Genomic DNA, 18,480 nt, shown 5'->3' with positions numbered 1-18,480 from the left:
TCTCAAATGACACCGGGGCTTGTATGTATTTTTAACCCTGGCTTCTGGAGGGGGGGGGGAGGGGCCACATCTAGAGGTCAGTGTGGGCCTCAGAAGCCACTGCTGCAGTAACCTCTCTGTTCCAATGTATCACTCTTATAAACAATTTTATACTCATAAAAACAAGAATAAAGCATTTATTTATTTTATCATGTTTATTTGACATGGACCACATGCAACTAAAACATAAAACTCACTAGAAATGTAATGCATTGTACTAGAGTTGGATAATTCAGTACAAACTCCCAAATGAATCCTAACAACGTCTCAACACACTAGACTGAAAAATGGGAACAAAGACCCAGACAAGCTAAAACATATTCTACTGTAGATCAGATTTCAAGCATTATCCTCTGACTTTAACACCATATCAAACATCATGGTCTAAACAGACCGCAAATAATTAATGTTGCGCAAATGAACCGATCATTGAACACCACGTTAGATAAATTGCAGGCATGCTTCAGATTATAATATCATATTGATGCAGTTTCTGACATGTTAAACACCTAGATGTAATGAAATTTGGTGCACGACTCCTTGGCAGACCCCCTGAAAGCGGCCCAATATTATCAGCACTTCTGCCTTACTGGACCCCAATTCAGTCAGTGTGATTGACAGGAGAGATGACCAATGGGGCTGAGTTTGGACCCTCCTCATTATCACAGGGGTTCAAGTATGGATATAGTTTCTCAGTGAAGCTACAACCAGTGAAAGAGTAGATATGAGACCTGTTTTCTACATCATAAAAGGAGATCTGACCCTCCTCGTAATCCACAAACACCCCCACCTTCTGGGGTTTCTGACTCAGGAAGAGGGAGATAGGGGGTGTGTCCTTGGCTACATACTTATTCCTATTCATATACAGAGCCCAGAGTCCACCCTCAGGGCTTACAGCTGTTGGGCCCTTCCTGATGATGGACTCTCTGGCCACGCCTACCTGCCACTCAATCTTGCCTCTAACCTGAACCTCAAAGTAGAATCTCCCTGAGGAGAAGCCCTCCTTTCCCAAGACCGATAGATAACATTCAAACCTCTCTGGGAGGTCAGGGAGAATCTGCCGTATGTCTCCATAGCTCACTTGTTTCCTGTCCTCTGACACAATGAGCTTGCAGTGTGCTGTTTCCGGGTCCAGAGTCACATCCACTGAGCACTGCCGTAACCTCCTCAGCTCAGGATCCCACAACTTCTCTATCTCTTTCAGAAGTGTGTCGTCCAGCTGAGACAGAGCTCTCCTCACAGTTCCTACATGCATATCCCTGTGAACACTGATCTCAGACCAGTCCTTGATCAGGGATGGGGAGTTCTGGTGGAGGGGGTCCAGCTCAGTGCCTCTCCTCAGCAGCTCAGTGATTTCCTGCTCCAGCTCTTCAATGAGCCCTTCAGCCTGCCTCTCAGCTGCTTTCTGCTTCTCCTCAACCACCTCAATAACCTCACCCTGACTTCTCTCAATGGAGCGCACCAGAGCAGTGAAGACCTCCACACTTCCTGCTATCTCTCTCTCTGCATCTCTCTGGCTGAGCTCTACTGAGAGTTTTATCTCCTTAACCTTCTGCAGTCGCTCCTGGATCATCTGCTGCACTTGTGCTCCTTCTCCAGGCTTGGAAGAAGACTCCTCTCTGTCTGTGACCTTCATCCTCTTAAAATGATCTGCAACTTCTCTGAGTGTTGTGTTGGTTTTTAGGTCAGGTCTTCTGTTGAATGTATCCTTACACAGTGGACACTGGCACAGGGTAGTGCTGTTCCAGTATTCCCTGATGCAGGCCTTGCAGAAGTTGTGTCCACATGGAATAGAGACTGGCTCAGTGAACACATCCAGACAGATAGAGCACAGGAACTGCTCTTCAGACAGGACATTGCTGGAGGTGGACATTTCTGAAACCTAATAGAAGACCACAGAGTTAGAAATGTAGCTGTCTTCATTTTAGAGTGTTTTACTGCCCCCTGCTGTACTGGAGTGTTTGTTCAGGAACATGATTTATTGGTTGATCCCTTCCACTGGCTGGGATGGAATTCTGGGATCCCTCCCTAACCCAGAACAAGTCCCACCCACTAGACTACTTTAGTTTGCCATTCTGTAATAAAAGGGCAGCCACAGAGTTAGATATATCCTGTTAGAGGTCATAGCAAAAAATAGATTTATACCTTAATAGACATAGATACCCAATTATGAGAGGGCCATAAACAAGAACTAATAATGCTGCATACGGTTAAAATCTCACCTTCCTGGTAAAAAATGTTAGAAGTTGCTGAGGTGTAGTCACTCACTTTTGAGGACACAAGCTCAAGTACATAGTAGAACTATGATCCCAACATTTTTTAAATTTAAATTTATCCTTTATTTAACTAGGCATGTCAGTTAAGATCAAATTCTTATTTAGAATAACGGCCTACCCCGGCCTAACCCGGACGACGCTGAGCCAATTGTGTACCGCGCAATATTGGACTCCCGATCACAGCTGGTTGTGATACAGCCCGGGATTGAACCAGGGTCTGTAGTGACACCTCTAGCACTGAGATGCAGTGCCTTTTAGAACGCTGCGCCACTCGGGAGCCCAGGTAAATATCATGTAGCTCCTATTCAACAAAAGTTGAATGGGGCCTGAAATGACTGATATGCCTTCTAAATATAGTAATAATTAAATGATCTATTGACTAACTATATGATTTCACCTTCCTTATAACTGTAAAATAATATATTTTGTGAAAGTACAGTATGGCACCATTTCATAGAACTGATGATAGTGAAGGGTCTTCCCTGCTGGCTCTGAGCAATGCACAGATGCCATTCAAATGCCTGCCGACTTGTTGCAACTTCCTCTTTAAGTACAAAGTGATGTTTGTCCGTCTGTGACCAAGAGAAAGTGGTCTTGTTTCAGTTCTACAAAATGCTTTTGTATTTGTTCATGTTGGCTGGTCTAACGTTTTGGGGCTGTGACCTACTGAGCCAGAGGAAATCAGTCCTTTGTTTGACTAGGTCTATCACTCCTTTGAGTGAGTGGAACGGGACAACCTTAAGCTTTTTTGTAAATCATTCCATTTGTTTCTAAACCCTCCACAGACACATCTACAAGCTAAAAACACATTCATTACCAATCCAAAACCCAAGTAAGTCCCTTATGTCAGGACTCTTTGTCTCTAGCAGGTTTTAGAGGGTGCACGTGGAACCTCAGTGCCAGCTCCATTTTTTTAAAGTAGTTGGTACATTTTCTTCTTTCCTGTATTCGAGGGGTTGTAGAGCCAACATTGGTGATTTACTACCACCTTCCACGCTTGAGTGTCTGCTCAGTAGTGTCTGATAACTCCATCCAGATCAGTTGAAGTGATCTGATCTCTCCCTAACCCACAGCAAGTCCCACTCCGTTGACTACTTTAAAATGTTGCATGCTATCTATCACAGACATTTGTCCCAAGTGCCAAACCTTTTCTCACTCTGTGGTGGAACTGAATATTCTTATAGCTCACCTTGGATAGTTCATAACCTTGTGGCACCAGACTGATTGCTGCGTTCACCATTCTGTTTTACTGCACGTATAAGTCTGGGATTTCTCCAACAGAAGGGCTTTTGGAATTAGATAAAAATTGGCTGGTCCAATCAGATTCCTCTTTAGAGGAGCTAGATAACTATTTGGGACAAAAACCCAAGCAACCAAATAGTGTGCTTTGAATTAGGCCGTCCTCTGATTGATTGGAACGTGTGGTCCAATCGCTGACAAGTAGTTTTGAATAATACCTGCCATTAGACATGTACTCAAACGGTTTAAGTTAGGAGGTATGCCCATGCCAGACTGACACGTGAAGGGTGTCAAATATACAAATCTTCCCAGCGTGAAATAGTTCCCAATCCTTCTGATTGTGACGTCATGTTGTCAAATATATAACAGCGTGAAATAGTTCCCAATCCTTCTGATTGTGACGTCATGTTGTCAAATTTCTCACAGCGTGAAAATGTTCCCAGTTCAATAATTGCGTGTGGATGGCTGAGCTCGTCCGGGTGTCTCTTACTACATACATGAAGGGAAACGGACTGGTGAACTCAGCCTTCATGCGTCTTTTACAATGTGAATTGTCATACTATGGGTAGAGCCAAGCACAAAGTCTGTGTGTGCAAGAAATGGAATTCACTCCTTCTAAACAACATACTTTTTTTTATAGAAAGGTTGCCATTTACAGGGTACCACTGGTGCTCCCAATTTTTAAAAAAAGTTAGGAGCACAGCATAACATTTAGGAGCACCAGAGAAGATTAGTTTAAAATCGATTGAGATATAGCCTGTATGTGTATATATATATTTACTATTGCGATTGATTACTATTGCAACAACACATCATCAGTAGAGTAAAACTAAATTGTCTCACGACGGTCTTATATATATATATATATATATATATATATATATATATATATATATATATATATATATATATAATATCTTATATATTTATATTATATCATACTACAACATACATACATACATACATACATACATACATACATACATACATACATACATACATACATACATACAGGCTATATCTCCTAGCTACTTCTGAAAATGTTGGGCCTCCCGGGTGGCGCAGTGGTCTAGGGCACTGCATCGCAGTGCTAACTGCGCCACCAGAGTCTCTGAGTTCGCGCCCAGGCTCTGTCGCAGCCGGCCGCGACCGGGAGGTCCGTGGGGCGACGCACAATTGGCATAGCGTCGTCCGGGTTAGGGAGGGTTTGGCCGGTAGGGATATCCTTGTCTCATCGCGCTCCAGTGACTCCTGTGGCAGGCCGGGCGCAGTGCGCGCTAACCAAGGGGGCCAGGTACACGGTGTTTCCTCCGACACATTGGTGCGGCTGGCTTCCGGGTTGGAGGCGCGCTGTGTTAAGAAGCAGTGCGGCTTGGTTGGGTTGTGCTTCGGAGGACGCATGGCTTTCAACCTTCGTCTCTCCCGAGCCCGTACGGGAGTTGTAGCGATGAGACAAGATAGTAATTACTAGCGATTGGATACCACGAAAATTGGGGAGAAAATGGGATATCATTACAAAGGCATTTGTGGAATATTTCGGTTTTTACATTACATTTAAAAGCACTATTTTCCTATTGATGCATAACATTTGAAAATTGGACACCGTCTCTTTTTAGAAAGTTGTGCGTGACAACATGCAAGAGATCAGTCTTTGATTTGTTGATCTCCTGAAGAAGGCTAATCCTTTTCCTTTCTTTCTGTACCCCCACATGTATATACTAGTAAAGTTACCAGGTTGTTAGCTAGATAACTGTTTGTGTATACTAGTAAAGTTACCAGGTTGTTAGCTAGATAACTGTTTGTGTATACTAGTAAAGTTACCAGGTTGTTAGCTAGATAACTGTTTGTATATACTAGTAAAGTTACCAGGTTGTTAGCTAGATAACTGTTTGTATATACTGGTAAAGTTACCAGGTTGTTAGCTAGATAACTGTTTGTATATACTGGTAAAGTTACCAGGTTGTTAGCTAGAAAACTGAACAAATGTTAACGACCCGCAACATGGTTTATGAAATGTAAAATATGTCTTCAGTCCTCATAGGAACATGTTGCTCCGGTAATATGGGTTAAACAGGTCTAGAAACAAGCTGGTTCAGCTGTAGTGCTATCATGATCATTTCTCATTAGGGCACTCAGAAGCAGCAGTACAGAGAAGCCTGATCTGGGTAATAGTTTGTGTGTGTGGGGTGGTGGTGGGGGGGGGGGGGGGGGGGGCACTGTTAATGCAACCAATATGGTTGGACTCTAGAGCCCTGGTTGGCATAGAGTCAAGTCTACAAAACCTTGTGGATTTTATTCATAACGGATTCTAGTTTTGGGAACAGAAAATTGTATAGAGATCGTATTTTCATCTATGAAAACATTTAGCTGAATGTCAACCCAGTTTCAGATATGGTAAGGAGATGAAGCCCCTAGTGGATGTGACGGCTTGTTCTCTAGTATTCAAATAGACAATTTCAATAAGGCTTTCTCGTTCCAGGAATGATATTTTATGGTTACGGATGCACTACAGATGTGATAAGGAGAACGGTGATTGATCACATATAGAGTATATCCTCACATTTGTTTTAGGCTTCCTGTCCTGACCATATTTGGTAAGAAGAGGAAGTCCAGTGATAAGGCAGAAAAGAGAAGCAAAATGATGGATGAAACGTCCCATCTGTATACAGGTTGAAAGCTTGTCAATGAGTCAAGTCTACAAAACTTAGTGGACCTTTTTCATAACAGGTTTTGGGAACAGAAAATTGTATGGAGATCTGTGAAAAACGTCAACCCACTTTCAGTTTCCATCTGCCTTGCACTGGACCTCTTTTTACCAAATATGGTCAGGACAGGAAGCTCCTAGCAGGTGTGGTAAGACCTCTTTGTGATCACATGATCAGTCAGCGTTTTCCATATCTGTCTGTGGAGCAACTGGAATTAGCCTGAATTACATAGAAATTCACTATTTGAATACTACATTTATCTTTAGATGGTATATGTAGTTCTACCGAAATGATATTGGTTCAGTTTTCCACAGACTGACCATGCTTTTAATACAGAGTGTAAGAGAAGATAATATACTTACTATGACTGAGGTGGTTGTCCCACCTAGCTATTTTAAGATGAATTCACTAACTGTAAGTCACTGGATAAGAGCGTCTGCTAAATGACTTAAATGTAAATGTATTCACATTTTGGATAAGTGACATTTAACATACTTGTAAAATTGTCAATTCACTAATTATTCCAGATTTTTTTTAAATATGAAGAAAGAAAGAACAGGTGAGAAACACAAAGCAGTGTGATTATGAAGTAAATAATCCAGGTTAAACCACTTACCTGGGAGGGGGTTCCCTTTTTATCTTGACAGGTTGACTGTGTAGCTGTGTGTAGAACGATGAGGAGCAGGAGAGTTATGCACTTTATACTTACACTTTCACAATCCAATATGACCAGTCAATCAAAGTTTATTTGGCACGGGCACACAGTACAGTGAAACGCTCACTAACTCTTCTCAACAATGCAGTACAATATCATTCAAAAATAAAATGCCAAATACAAAAGTCCCAAAAATAACAAGTAGTATGAGAAGTATGTACATACAGTATCTGTGATTTATCAAAATGGAGACTTTAATACAAGTAGTAATAAAAAGTAGAAGGAAAAACTAGTATGAGAAGTATTTATCTGTGATTTATCAAAATGGAACATTAATACAAGTAGTAAAGTGACTTGGCATAGCAGCTTCAGTAAACAGCAGTTGAAACCAGAGGAGCACTGCAGTAGCTTCTGTCTCCTAGTCTGCTGTGTTCTGTTGCTGCTGGTCTGCCCGTCATCTGTCCACCCAACCAGAGACGCTAGGGACACTGACACTGACTAGACATGACGTTGCAAATGTATTTTCCCTTCAATTTACAAGCTGAATTGCAATAAACATGATGCACACACAGTATTACATATAATGCTGTTTTATTTGATGGTTACCCGGTTGACCTAGTGTAAAGGGTCAGGCTGGGGTTGGAGGCCAGGGGTCAAGGTTGACCGTAATAAATAAAATGGGTTGGTATCTCTCTACCCAGGGCCAGCTAGCAGTGCTGCTGGGGTTGCGGTTCCGAGTCAGGTGCTGAACCCAAACAAACCACACATTCTAATCCCCCTAACCCTATCTAAAGTAGACACATGATTTCTCCTGCTTCTGCTCTCTCTTTCTGTCCCTCTCTATCTCTCTCACAATCTTTTTTTCTCTCCCTTTATACTCTCTATTGCCCTCTGGATTTTTAGGTATTTCTCTCCTAGGTTCTTCTCTCGCTGCTCAGCTGGTATTTCTCTCCTAGGTTCTTCTCTCTCTGCTCAGCTGGTATTTCTCTCCTAGGTTCTTCTCTCTCTGCTCAGCTGATTCCCCTCTTTCTTGCCATCTAACATCTCTTTCTCTCTCTCCTTGCTATTCCCTCGTTCCCTTCCCTCTCCTCCGTTGTCTCTCTTCCTCCAGGTTATCTTTCCCTGGATCCCTCTTCCTACTCTCACCCTGGCTCCCGAGGTAAAGTGCTTCATTTTCTCTCTCTGCATCTTTCTCCACGGATAGCTCCAGAGCGTGAGGGGGGAGGGCTTCAGTCCTCCAGTAGGCCCAGACAGTGCTCTCAAACCTGGATTAGACTAGGCTGAGTGGCCCCCTGGAGCTTTGGAGACTCTCTCTTGCTATACCGTAGGACAGCAGACACTCACACACTAAGTCTACTGCCACTAGTGGGCTTGTCCTGGCATCTAGTAGTGTGTGGATCCATAGCTTGTAGTGTCTTAGGCTGTTTCACAGGAAAGTTGGTGTGCTTGCATGGAGGCGCATGCATTAACATAGTCTGTGTCTTTGTGCATGAACGTGTTGCTTATTTTGGTGTGTGTATTCTGGCGTGTTTTCTTGTTCCCCTGCTAAAATTAGATTTTCTCTCTCTCTCTCTCTCTCTCTCCAGTCCTCAGTGCTGATAGAGTGGAGCAGATGACCAAGACCTACAATGACATTGAGGTTGTCACACATCTATTGGCTGAGGTGGGCTCTCATTGGTGCATTGTCTTTGACACATGGCGGTGATTAGTTGTCATTGATGATTGTGGCCGCGTGATTGGTGGACTAACTGTTGCATGTATCATTGGTTGCAGCGGGACCGGGACTTGGAGCTGGCCGCTCGGATTGGTCAGTCTCTGCTTCAGAGGAACCACCTGCTCCAGGAACGCAATGAGTCTGTGGAGGAACAGCTAGCACAGGCCCTGGACCAGGTAACACACACACACTACTGTACACACACACACACTACTGTACACACACACACACTACTGTACACACCACACCCCCTCTGACCCCCCCCCCCCCGTCCCCCCCCCCCCGTCCCAGGTGCACCAGCTACAACATGAGCTGGGGAAAAAGGATGAGTTGCTGCGGATGGTGGCCAGCGCTTCGGAGGAGAGTGAGACTGATTCCAGCTGCTCAACACCGCTGCACCCCCGCCAACCCCTAGCGCCAGCTGTGGCCCTCAGCCAGCTGGAGGCCCTGCAGGGGAAAATGTCTGATCTGGAAGAGGAGAACCTGGCCCTACGCTCTGAGGTATAGCTGACATGACACCCTATTTCCTAGAGTTCACTACTTTTGACCAGGACCCATAGGGTTAAGGTTAGGATAAACGGTAGGGTGATCTGATCCCAGATCTGTGGTCCGTGCTAATTCTACTTCGACTGTGCACTTTCTGCTGTCCAGGCTTTTAACGCTTCATAGTGGGCCCCTCACACCTTACTCTAACCTCTGTACCTCTGGTCCGACCAGGCCCGTCATCTGATAGTTCATAACACCTCACTGTAAACCCTCTGGTCCGACCAGGCCCGTCATCTGATAGTTCCTAACACCTCACTGTAAACCCTCTGGTCCGACCAGGCCCGTCATCTGATAGTTCCTAACACCTCACTGTAAACCCTCTGGTCCGACCAGGCCCGTCATCTGATAGTTCCTAACACCTCACTGTAAACCCTCTGGTCCGACCAGGCCCGTCATCTGATAGTTCCTAACACCTCACTGTAAACCCTCTGGTCCGACCAGGCCCGTCATCTGATAGTTCCTAACACCTCACTGTAAACCCTCTGGTCCGAGCAGGCCCGTCATCTGATAGTTCCTAACATCTCACTGTAAACCCTGTGGTCCGACCAGGCCCGTCATCTGATAGTTCCTAACACCTCACTGTAAACCCTGTGGTCCGACCAGGCCCGTCATCTGATAGTTCCTAACACCTCACTGTAAACCCTCTGGTCCGACCAGGCCCGTCATCTGATAGTTCCTAACACCTCACTGTAAACCCTGTGGTCCGACCAGGCCCGTCATCTGATAGTTCCTAACACCTCACTGTAAACCCTCTGGTCCGACCAGGCCCGTCATCTGATAGTTCCTAACACCTCACTGTAAACCCTGTGGTCCGACCAGGCCCGTCATCTGATAGTTCCTAACACCTCGCTGTAAACCCTGTGGTCCGACCAGGCCCGTCATCTGATAGTTCCTAACACCTCGCTGTAAACCCTGTGGTCCGACCAGGCCCGTCATCTGATAGTTCCTAACACCTCACTGTAAACCCTCTGGTCCGACCAGGCCCGTCATCTGATAGTTCCTAACACCTCACTGTAAACCCTGTGGTCCGACCAGGCCCGTCATCTGATAGTTCCTAACACCTCGCTGTAAACCCTCTGGTCCGACCAGGCCCGTCATCTGATAGTTCCTAACACCTTGCTGTAAACCCTGTGGTCCGACCAGGCCCGTCATCTGATAGTTCCTAACACCTCACTGTAAACCCTCTGATCCGACCAGGCCCGTCATCTGATAGTTCCTAAACACCTCACTGTTAACCCTGTGGTCCGACCAGGCCCGTCATCTGATAGTTCCTAACACCTCGCTGTAAACCCTCTGGTCCGACCAGGCCCGTCATCTGATAGTTCCTAACACCTCGCTGTAAACCCTCTGGTCCGACCAGGCCCGTCATCTGATAGTTCCTAACACCTCGCTGTAAACCCTCTGGTCCGACCAGGCCCGTCATCTGATAGTTCCTAACACCTCGCTGTAAACCCTCTGGTCCGACCAGGCCCGTCATCTGATAGTTCCTAACACCTCACTGTAAACCCTGTGGTCCGACCAGGCCCGTCATCTGATAGTTCCTAACACCTCACTGTAAACCCTCTGGTCCGACCAGGCCCGTCATCTGATAGTTCCTAACACCTCACTGTAAACCCTGTGGTCCGACCAGGCCCGTCATCTGATAGTTCCTAACACCTCGCTGTAAACCCTCTGGTCCGACCAGGCCCGTCATCTGATAGTTCCTAACACCTCGCTGTAAACCCTCTGGTCCGACCAGGCCCGTCATCTGATAGTTCCTAACACCTCGCTGTAAACCCTCTGGTCCGACCAGGCCCGTCATCTGATAGTTCCTAACACCTCGCTGTAAACCCTCTGGTCCGACCAGGCCCGTCATCTGATAGTTCCTAACACCTCGCTGTAAACCCTCTGGTCCGACCAGGCCCGTCATCTGATAGTTCCTAACACCTCACTGTAAACCCTGTGGTCCGACCAGGCCCGTCATCTGATAGTTCCTAACACCTCACTGTAAACCCTCTGGTCCGACCAGGCCCGTCATCTGATAGTTCCTAACACCTCACTGTAAACCCTGTGGTCCGACCAGGCCCGTCATCTGATAGTTCCTAACACCTCACTGTAAACCCTCTGGTCCGACCAGGCCCGTCATCTGATAGTTCCTAACACCTCACTGTAAACCCTGTGGTCCGACCAGGCCCGTCATCTGATAGTTCCTAACACCTCACTGTAAACCCTCTGGTCCGACCAGGCCCGTCATCTGATAGTTCCTAACACCTCACTGTAAACCCTGTGGTCCGACCAGGCCCGTCATCTGATAGTTCCTAACACCTCACTGTAAACCCTCTGGTCCGACCAGGCCCGTCATCTGATAGTTCCTAACACCTCACTGTAAACCCTGTGGTCCGACCAGGCCCGTCATCTGATAGTTCCTAACACCTCACTGTAAACCCTGTGGTCCGACCAGGCCCGTCATCTGATAGTTCCTAACACCTCACTGTAAACCCTCTGGTCCGACCAGGCCCGTCATCTGATAGTTCCTAACACCTCACTGTAAACCCTGTGGTCCGACCAGGCCCGTCATCTGATAGTTCCTAACACCTCACTGTAAACCCTCTGGTCCGACCAGGCCCGTCATCTGATAGTTCCTAACACCTCACTGTAAACCCTGTGGTCCGACCAGGCCCGTCATCTGATAGTTCCTAACACCTCACTGTAAACCCTCTGGTCCGACCAGGCCCGTCATCTGATAGTTCCTAACACCTCACTGTAAACCCTCTGGTCCGACCAGGCCCGTCATCTGATAGTTCCTAACACCTCACTGTAAACCCTGTGGTCCGACCAGGCCCGTCATCTGATAGTTCCTAACACCTCACTGTAAACCCTCTGGTCCGACCAGGCCCGTCATCTGATAGTTCCTAACACCTCACTGTAAACCCTGTGGTCCGACCAGGCCCGTCATCTGATAGTTCCTAACACCTCACTGTAAACCCTGTGGTCCGACCAGGCCCGTCATCTGATAGTTCCTAACACCTCACTGTAAACCCTGTGGTCCGACCAGGCCCGTCATCTGATAGGTCCTAACATCTCACTGTAAACCCTGTGGTCCGACCAGGCCCGTCATCTGATAGTTCCTAACATCTCACTGTAAACCCTGTGGTCCGACCAGGCCCGTCATCTGATAGTTCCTAACATCTCACTGTAAACCCTGTGGTCCGACCAGGCCCGTCATCTGATAGTTCCTAACATCTCACTGTAAACCCTGTGGTCCGACCAGGCCCGTCATCTGAAGAGTGAGACCTTCACCTACGAGGAGAAAGAACAACAGCTGGTCAGCGACTGTGTCAAGGAGCTACGTGAGTCACATGCACTCAAACGCACAATCTCACGCACACACACACACAATCACACGCACAAAAAAGCCATGAATCAGGTCAATTAACAAGTAATTAGGTTATTGATCTCTAAGGATTAAAGAGCTGTGTGGGTTGGTTCAGGCGAGTCCAACAGTCAGATGGTGAACCTGACAGAGGAGCTGTCCCATAAGAATGAAGAGGTGGTGAGACACCAGGAGGAGATTTCCCAGCTCCTCTCCCAGATAGTAGAGCTCCAACACCGCGTCAAAGAGGTGAGAGGAAGGGGAGGAAGAGCGCTGTTTGAAGTTGATGTTGTAGTAATAATTGTAGAGTAATAGTACTGATGAAGTGTGTTTCCAGCTGGCCCTGGAGAAAGAGGAGCTGCGGATTCACCTACAGGCCTCGAAAGATGCCCAGAGATCACTCACTGCAGAGGTGAGTTGTCTAGCGATGAACAGTTCAATGAACTCTCTGACTCCATAGAAGTGCCTTAAGGCGTGCCCTTTTCCGAACAACATTTCATAACTCTCCAACAGCATTTGCACCACAGCTATATGTCAGAGCAGAACTGCACCTGATAAGCAGCATGATATGGCCCAGAGTTGTAGTATTTCAAATATTATATTGGGTTTGGTTTGTTATGTTGACACAAGCAGTGAATTTGTGTTCAAGGTTATTAGCTGCATCAAGGTTTAAGTTAAGGTGTTTATTACTGATGAATGAGTATGTGTGGAATACGGTCATAGACTGCGGGTATTTAACTGTTGTGTAACTGAACCAGCTAGCAGAGGGTTAACAATGTTGTTGTTGTGTAGCTGAACCAGCTAGCAGAGGGTTAACAATGTTGTTGTTGTGTAGCTGAACCAGCTAGCAGAGGGTTAACAATGTTGTTGTGTAGCTGAACCAGCTAGCAGAGGGTTAACAATGTTGTTGTGTAGCTGAACCAGCTAGCAGAGGGTTAACTATGTTGTTGTTGTGTAGCTGAACCAGCTAGCAGAGGGTTAACTATGTTGTTGTTGTGTAGCTGAACCAGCTAGCAGAGGGTTAACTATGTTGTTGTGTATCTGAACTAGTTAGCAGGGGGTTAACTATGTTGTTGTGTAACTGAACCAGCTAGCAGGGGGTTAACTATGTTGTTGTGTAGCTGAACCAGCTAGCAGAGGGTTAACTATGTTGTTGTGTAGCTGAACCAGCTAGCAAAGGGTTAACTATGTTGTTGTGTAGCTGAACCAGCTAGCAGAGGGTTAACTATGTTGTTGTGTAGCTGAACCAGCTAGCAGAGGGTTAACTATGTTGTTGTGTATCTGAACCAGCTAGCAGGGGGTTAACTATGTTGTTGTGTAGCTGAACCAGCTAGCAGAGGGTTAACAATGTTGTTGTGTAGCTGAACCAGCTAGCAGAGGGTTAACTATGTTGTTGTTGTTGTGTAGCTGAACCAGCTAGCAGAGGGTTAACTATGTTGTTGTTGTGTAGCTGAACCAGCTAGCAGAGGGTTAACTATGTTGTTGTGTAGCTGAACCAGCTAGCAGAGGGTTAACTATATTGTTGTGTAGCTGAACCAGCTAGCAGAGGGTTAACTATGTTGTTGTTGTGTAGCTGAACTAGCTAGCAGAGGGTTAACTATGTTGTTGTTGTGTAGCTGAACCAGCTAGCAGAGGGTTAACAAAGTTGTTGTGTAGCTGAACCAGCTAGCAGAGGGTTAACAAAGTTGTTGTGTAACTGAACCAGCTAGCAGAGGGTTAACTATGTTGTTGTGTAGCTGAACCAGCTAGCAGAGGATTGACAATGTTGTTGTTGTGTAGCTGAACCAGCTAGCAGAGGATTAACAATGTTGTTGTGTAGCTGAACCAGCTAGCAGAGGGTTAACTATGTTGTTGTGTAACTGAACCAGCTAGCAGAGGGTTAACTATGTTGTTGTGTAGCTGAACCAGCTAGCAGAGGATTAACAATGTTGTTGTTGTGTAGCTGAACCAGCTAGTAGAGGGTTAACTATGTTGTTGTGTAACTGAACCAGCTAGCAGAGGGTTAACTATGTTGTTGTGTAGCTGAACCAGCTAGCAGAGGATTGACAATGTTGTTGTTGTGTAGCTGAACTAGCTAGCAGAGGGTTAACTATGTTGTTGTGTAACTGAACCAGCTAGCAGAGGGTTAACTATGTTGTTGTGTAGCTGAACCAGCTAGCAGAGGATTGACAATGTTGTTGTTGTGTAGCTGAACCAGCTAGCAGAGGGTTAACTATGTTGTTGTGTAGCTGAACCAGCTAGCAGAGGGTTAACTATGTTGTTGTGTAGCTGAACCAGCTAGCAGAGGGTTAACTATGTTGTTGTGTAGCTGAACCAGCTAGCAGAGGGTTAACTATGTTGTTGTGTATCTGAACCAGCTAGCAAAGGGTTAACTATGTTGTGTAGCTGAACCAGCTAGCCAAGGGTTAACTATGTTGTTGTGTAGCTGAACCAGCTAGCAAAGGGTTAACTGTGTTGTGTAGCTGAACCAGCTAGCAGAGGGTTAACTATGTTGTGTAGCTGAACCACCTAGCAGAGGGGACTCAGTCAAAGTGAACAGATCTTTATTATCACGGCCGGAGAGGTTACAACAAACTTAATACTCGAAGTACAAGTGTGTCAGAAGCTCTGAAGCAATGCTCTCCCTTCAACACTCTTTTTACAAACTAGGTGTCTCTGCTCTCAGGGTGCAATAGGCTGATCATGACCTTGCACACATAGTTTCTAGGCGGTGGGCCAAAGTAACAATGTGTTCCCTTTTTGTTCTCCTTCTATCAGTCCTCTCCCTGAGAGCAACGTCCCAGAACATCCTAACACAATAATCAGGAAACAATACACTACATGTAGTCACACATTTGCGGAAACACAGAGGACACAAAAATGTCCACTGCACTATGTTGTGTTGTTGTGTAGCTGAACTAGCTAGCAGGGGGTTAACTATGTTGTTGTGTAGCTGAACCAGCTAGCAGGGGGTTAACTATGTTGTTGTGTAGCTGAACCAGCTAGCAGAGGGTTAACTATGTTGTTGTGTATCTGAACTAGCTAGCAGAGGGTTAACTATGTTGTTGTTGTGTAGCTGAACCAGCTAGCAGGGGGTTAACTATGTTGTTGTTGTGTAGCTGAACCAGCTAGCAGAGGGTTAACTATGTTGTTGTGTAGCTGAACCAGCTAGCAGAGGGTTAACTATGTTGTTGTGTAGCTGAACTAGCTAGCAGAGGGTTAACTATATTGTTGTGTAGCTGAACCAGCTAGCAGAGGGATAACTATATTGTTGTGTAGCTGAATCAGCTAGCAGAGGGTTAACTATGTTGTTGTGTAGCTGAACTAGCCCCTAAGGTCAATGTCCTAATCTAATTAGCATAACAATGAAAACCCCCATAAAAATATATCAACGCTATAGATATGTTTTTTTGCATTGGATGCATCTCATTCCACCGCATGTGTATACTGTATGTCACACTTCCACATCTGAGGTGAAAGGTGACAGTGCTAGAGCGGTGTTTGTCAGACCATGAGACATCCTGAAAATCGGTCTTGTCACAAAATGATCTGTAGTGTCCGACCGGTTTGGCCTACAAAACTATTACCACCCCTCTATGGAAAGATGAGACTACACTCACTAACACGATGGTGTTCTCCGTTTTGCTCTACAACCCTCGCCCCCACCCCACCCACAAGCGTCTCAGTACAGCCGATCTGACAACTTCTGCTTGTAGCGTCTGATCAGTCTGGGCTACACACTAATTTGACCCTCTGTGGAACACGTACACTACCGGTCAAATGTTTTAGAACACTTACTCCTTCAAGGATTATTTTTTTTTTTTAAATATTTTCTACATTGTAGAATAATAGTGAAGACATAAACTATGAAATAATACATATAGTAACCAAAAAAAGTGTTAAACAAATCAAAATATATTTTATATTTGAGATTCTTCAAACAGCCACCCTTTACCTTGATGACAGCTTTGCACACTCTTGGTATTCTCTCAACAAGTTTCAACTAGAATGCTTTTCCAACAGTCTTGATGGAGTTCCCACATATGCTGAGCACTTTGTGGCTGCTTTTCCTTCACTCCGCGGTCCGACTCATCCCAAACATCTCAATTTGGTTTAGGTCAGGGGATTGTGGAAGCCAAGTCATCTGATGCAGCACTCCACTCTCCTTCTTGATAAAATAGCCCTTACACAGCCTGGAGGTGTGTTGGGTCATTGACCTGTGTTGGGTCATTATCCCCCCCCCCCCCCGGCTTATGGGTTAACTATGTTGTGTTGTACAGTGTAGCTGAACCAGCTAGCAGAGTGTTAACTATGTTGTGTTGTACAGCTGAATGAGCTAGCGGACCGTAATGTAGAGTGTGTGGGGATGCTACATGAGCTAGCGGAGGGTCAACTGTGTTGTGTTGTATAGCTGAATGAGCTAGCGGACCGTAATGTAGAGTGTGTGGGGATGCTACATGAACTAGCGGAGGGTTAACTGTGTTGTGTTGTGTTGTATAGCTGAATGAGCTAGCGGACCGTAATGTAGAGTGTGTGGGAATGCTACATGAGCTAGCGGAGGGTTAACTGTGTTGTGTTGTATAGCTGAATGAGCTGGCGGACCGTAATGTAGAGTGTGTGGGGATGCTACATGAGTCTCAGGAAGAGATCAAGGAGCTGCGCAGTAAGAACACTCCGTCTGCAGGCATGAGACGACACCTGCCCTACGGACTCTTCCCCATGGTGAGATATATACCTGCTGTAATGTGTGTGTGTGTGTGTGTGTGTGTGTGTGTGTGTGTGTGTCTGTGTGTGTCTTAGGGATGTAACGATTCACCAAAACACAGCAGTCCTCAATTCAAATGTTTAAGATACAAGTGTTTCGGTCCGCGGAACCCAAACTGAACCATCGGTCAGAAAATATATTCAAAGTGAAAAAAAACGCTGGTTCACTCATCTTTTGCTCATATTATATTCTTTCTACCTTCAGAAAATACCTCATATTTTGTGACAACTGATGTGTCCGCTCCTTCAATGTTGAGCTGCATGTAACTGTGTTGACTGTCATTTTGCAATGCCGAAAAACCCCAGGCAATATCATTAGTCTAGTTAAACTGCTCACTGTGCCCAGCTTCACACGCTGACCAACGTGAAGTAACATGCATTTCCATCTAGCACGCTGGGGGTGATTAAACAACGGAGCCCCATTCATTTTCTAGGGAGTGAAGTGGGTGGAGGGGGCCGTTGGGTGATGCGAGCATGGTCGAGGAAGCATGAACAGGGTGGTACTAAAAATGGGGAAAGCTGAACTTTTTGCAAATACTCTGCGACACCGTGGCGCTATTGACCAATCTAAGCTCACTATAGCTTCCAACCCCTAGTGGATTGGCTGTTGATACCTAGCACTACCTGGCCTGCTTTCTAGCACCCACATGAGCTATCCGAATTATCATGTTATGTGGAAGTTGGGCAGGAGGCTGTATTGCGTTAGTGGAAACCTCAGGTCTGCCGGTTTTTACTAGCAGAAGTTACTTTTCTTAGCAGGTTTGGAAAACCTACGCAGCAGGTTAGGAGAATTAGATTAAGGTTAGGAAAAGGGTTAGCTAAAATTGTCTCCAACGTAAACATATCTAGCAACAACCAGGCCTGCCATGAGAAGCCATGGATCACAGGATTCATCCACACCAAGCTAAAGGCGAGAGCTGCCGCTTTCAAGGAGCTGGACACTAATCCGGAAGCTTATAAGAAATCCCGCTATGCGCGAAGACGAACCATCAAACAGGCAAAGTGTCAATATAGGACTAAGATTGAATCTTACTACACCGGCTCTGGATGTGGCAGGGCTTGAAAACTATTACGTACTACGAAGGGAAACCCAGCTGCGAGCTGCCCAGTGATGCGAGGCTACCAGACAAGCTAAATGCCTTTTATGGTCGCTTTGCGGCAAGCAACACTGAAGCATGCATGAGAGCACCAGCTGTTCCGGAGGACTGTGT

At 45.8% G+C, this 18,480-nt stretch overlaps 2 protein-coding genes across 5 annotated transcripts in view; one reads left to right on the top strand and one right to left on the bottom strand.

Moving 5' to 3' along the window:
- trak2 (trafficking protein, kinesin binding 2) overlaps positions 1 to 18,480 on the top strand; it is a 56,742-nt gene that overhangs the window by 23,692 nt on the left and 14,570 nt on the right. For 3 of the 4 annotated variants that reach the window (XM_055908528.1, XM_055908527.1, XM_055908530.1), the window contains 8 exons: positions 8,026 to 8,073; positions 8,501 to 8,577; positions 8,688 to 8,804; positions 8,920 to 9,129; positions 12,425 to 12,503; positions 12,645 to 12,775; positions 12,864 to 12,938; positions 17,090 to 17,227. In XM_055908528.1, the coding sequence (XP_055764503.1) occupies positions 8,026 to 8,073; positions 8,501 to 8,577; positions 8,688 to 8,804; positions 8,920 to 9,129; positions 12,425 to 12,503; positions 12,645 to 12,775; positions 12,864 to 12,938; positions 17,090 to 17,227 (875 nt within the window). The remainder of the gene's footprint in view (positions 1 to 8,025; positions 8,074 to 8,500; positions 8,578 to 8,687; positions 8,805 to 8,919; positions 9,130 to 12,424; positions 12,504 to 12,644; positions 12,776 to 12,863; positions 12,939 to 17,089; positions 17,228 to 18,480) is intronic. The other variant, XM_055908529.1, reaches the window with a different exon arrangement.
- On the bottom strand, positions 399 to 1,913 carry LOC129840566 (E3 ubiquitin-protein ligase TRIM21-like). The gene has a single exon (XM_055908534.1). It carries the CDS (start codon positions 1,910 to 1,912, stop codon positions 641 to 643), a length of 1,272 nt encoding a protein of 423 aa, XP_055764509.1. The 5' UTR covers position 1,913; the 3' UTR covers positions 399 to 640.

This window comes from Salvelinus fontinalis, chromosome 41 (genome assembly GCF_029448725.1).
Source record: "Salvelinus fontinalis isolate EN_2023a chromosome 41, ASM2944872v1, whole genome shotgun sequence".
NCBI classification, from domain to species: domain Eukaryota; kingdom Metazoa; phylum Chordata; class Actinopteri; order Salmoniformes; family Salmonidae; genus Salvelinus; species Salvelinus fontinalis.
The sequence above is the reverse complement of the archived record's forward strand: the minus strand, read 5'-3'. Positions and strand labels throughout refer to the sequence as shown.

Excerpts from the sequence above, each read along its gene's own strand:
- LOC129840566 (XM_055908534.1), bottom strand. The coding sequence starts at position 1,912 with ATGTCCACCTCCAGCAATGTCCTGTCTGAAGAGCAGTTCCTGTGCTCT.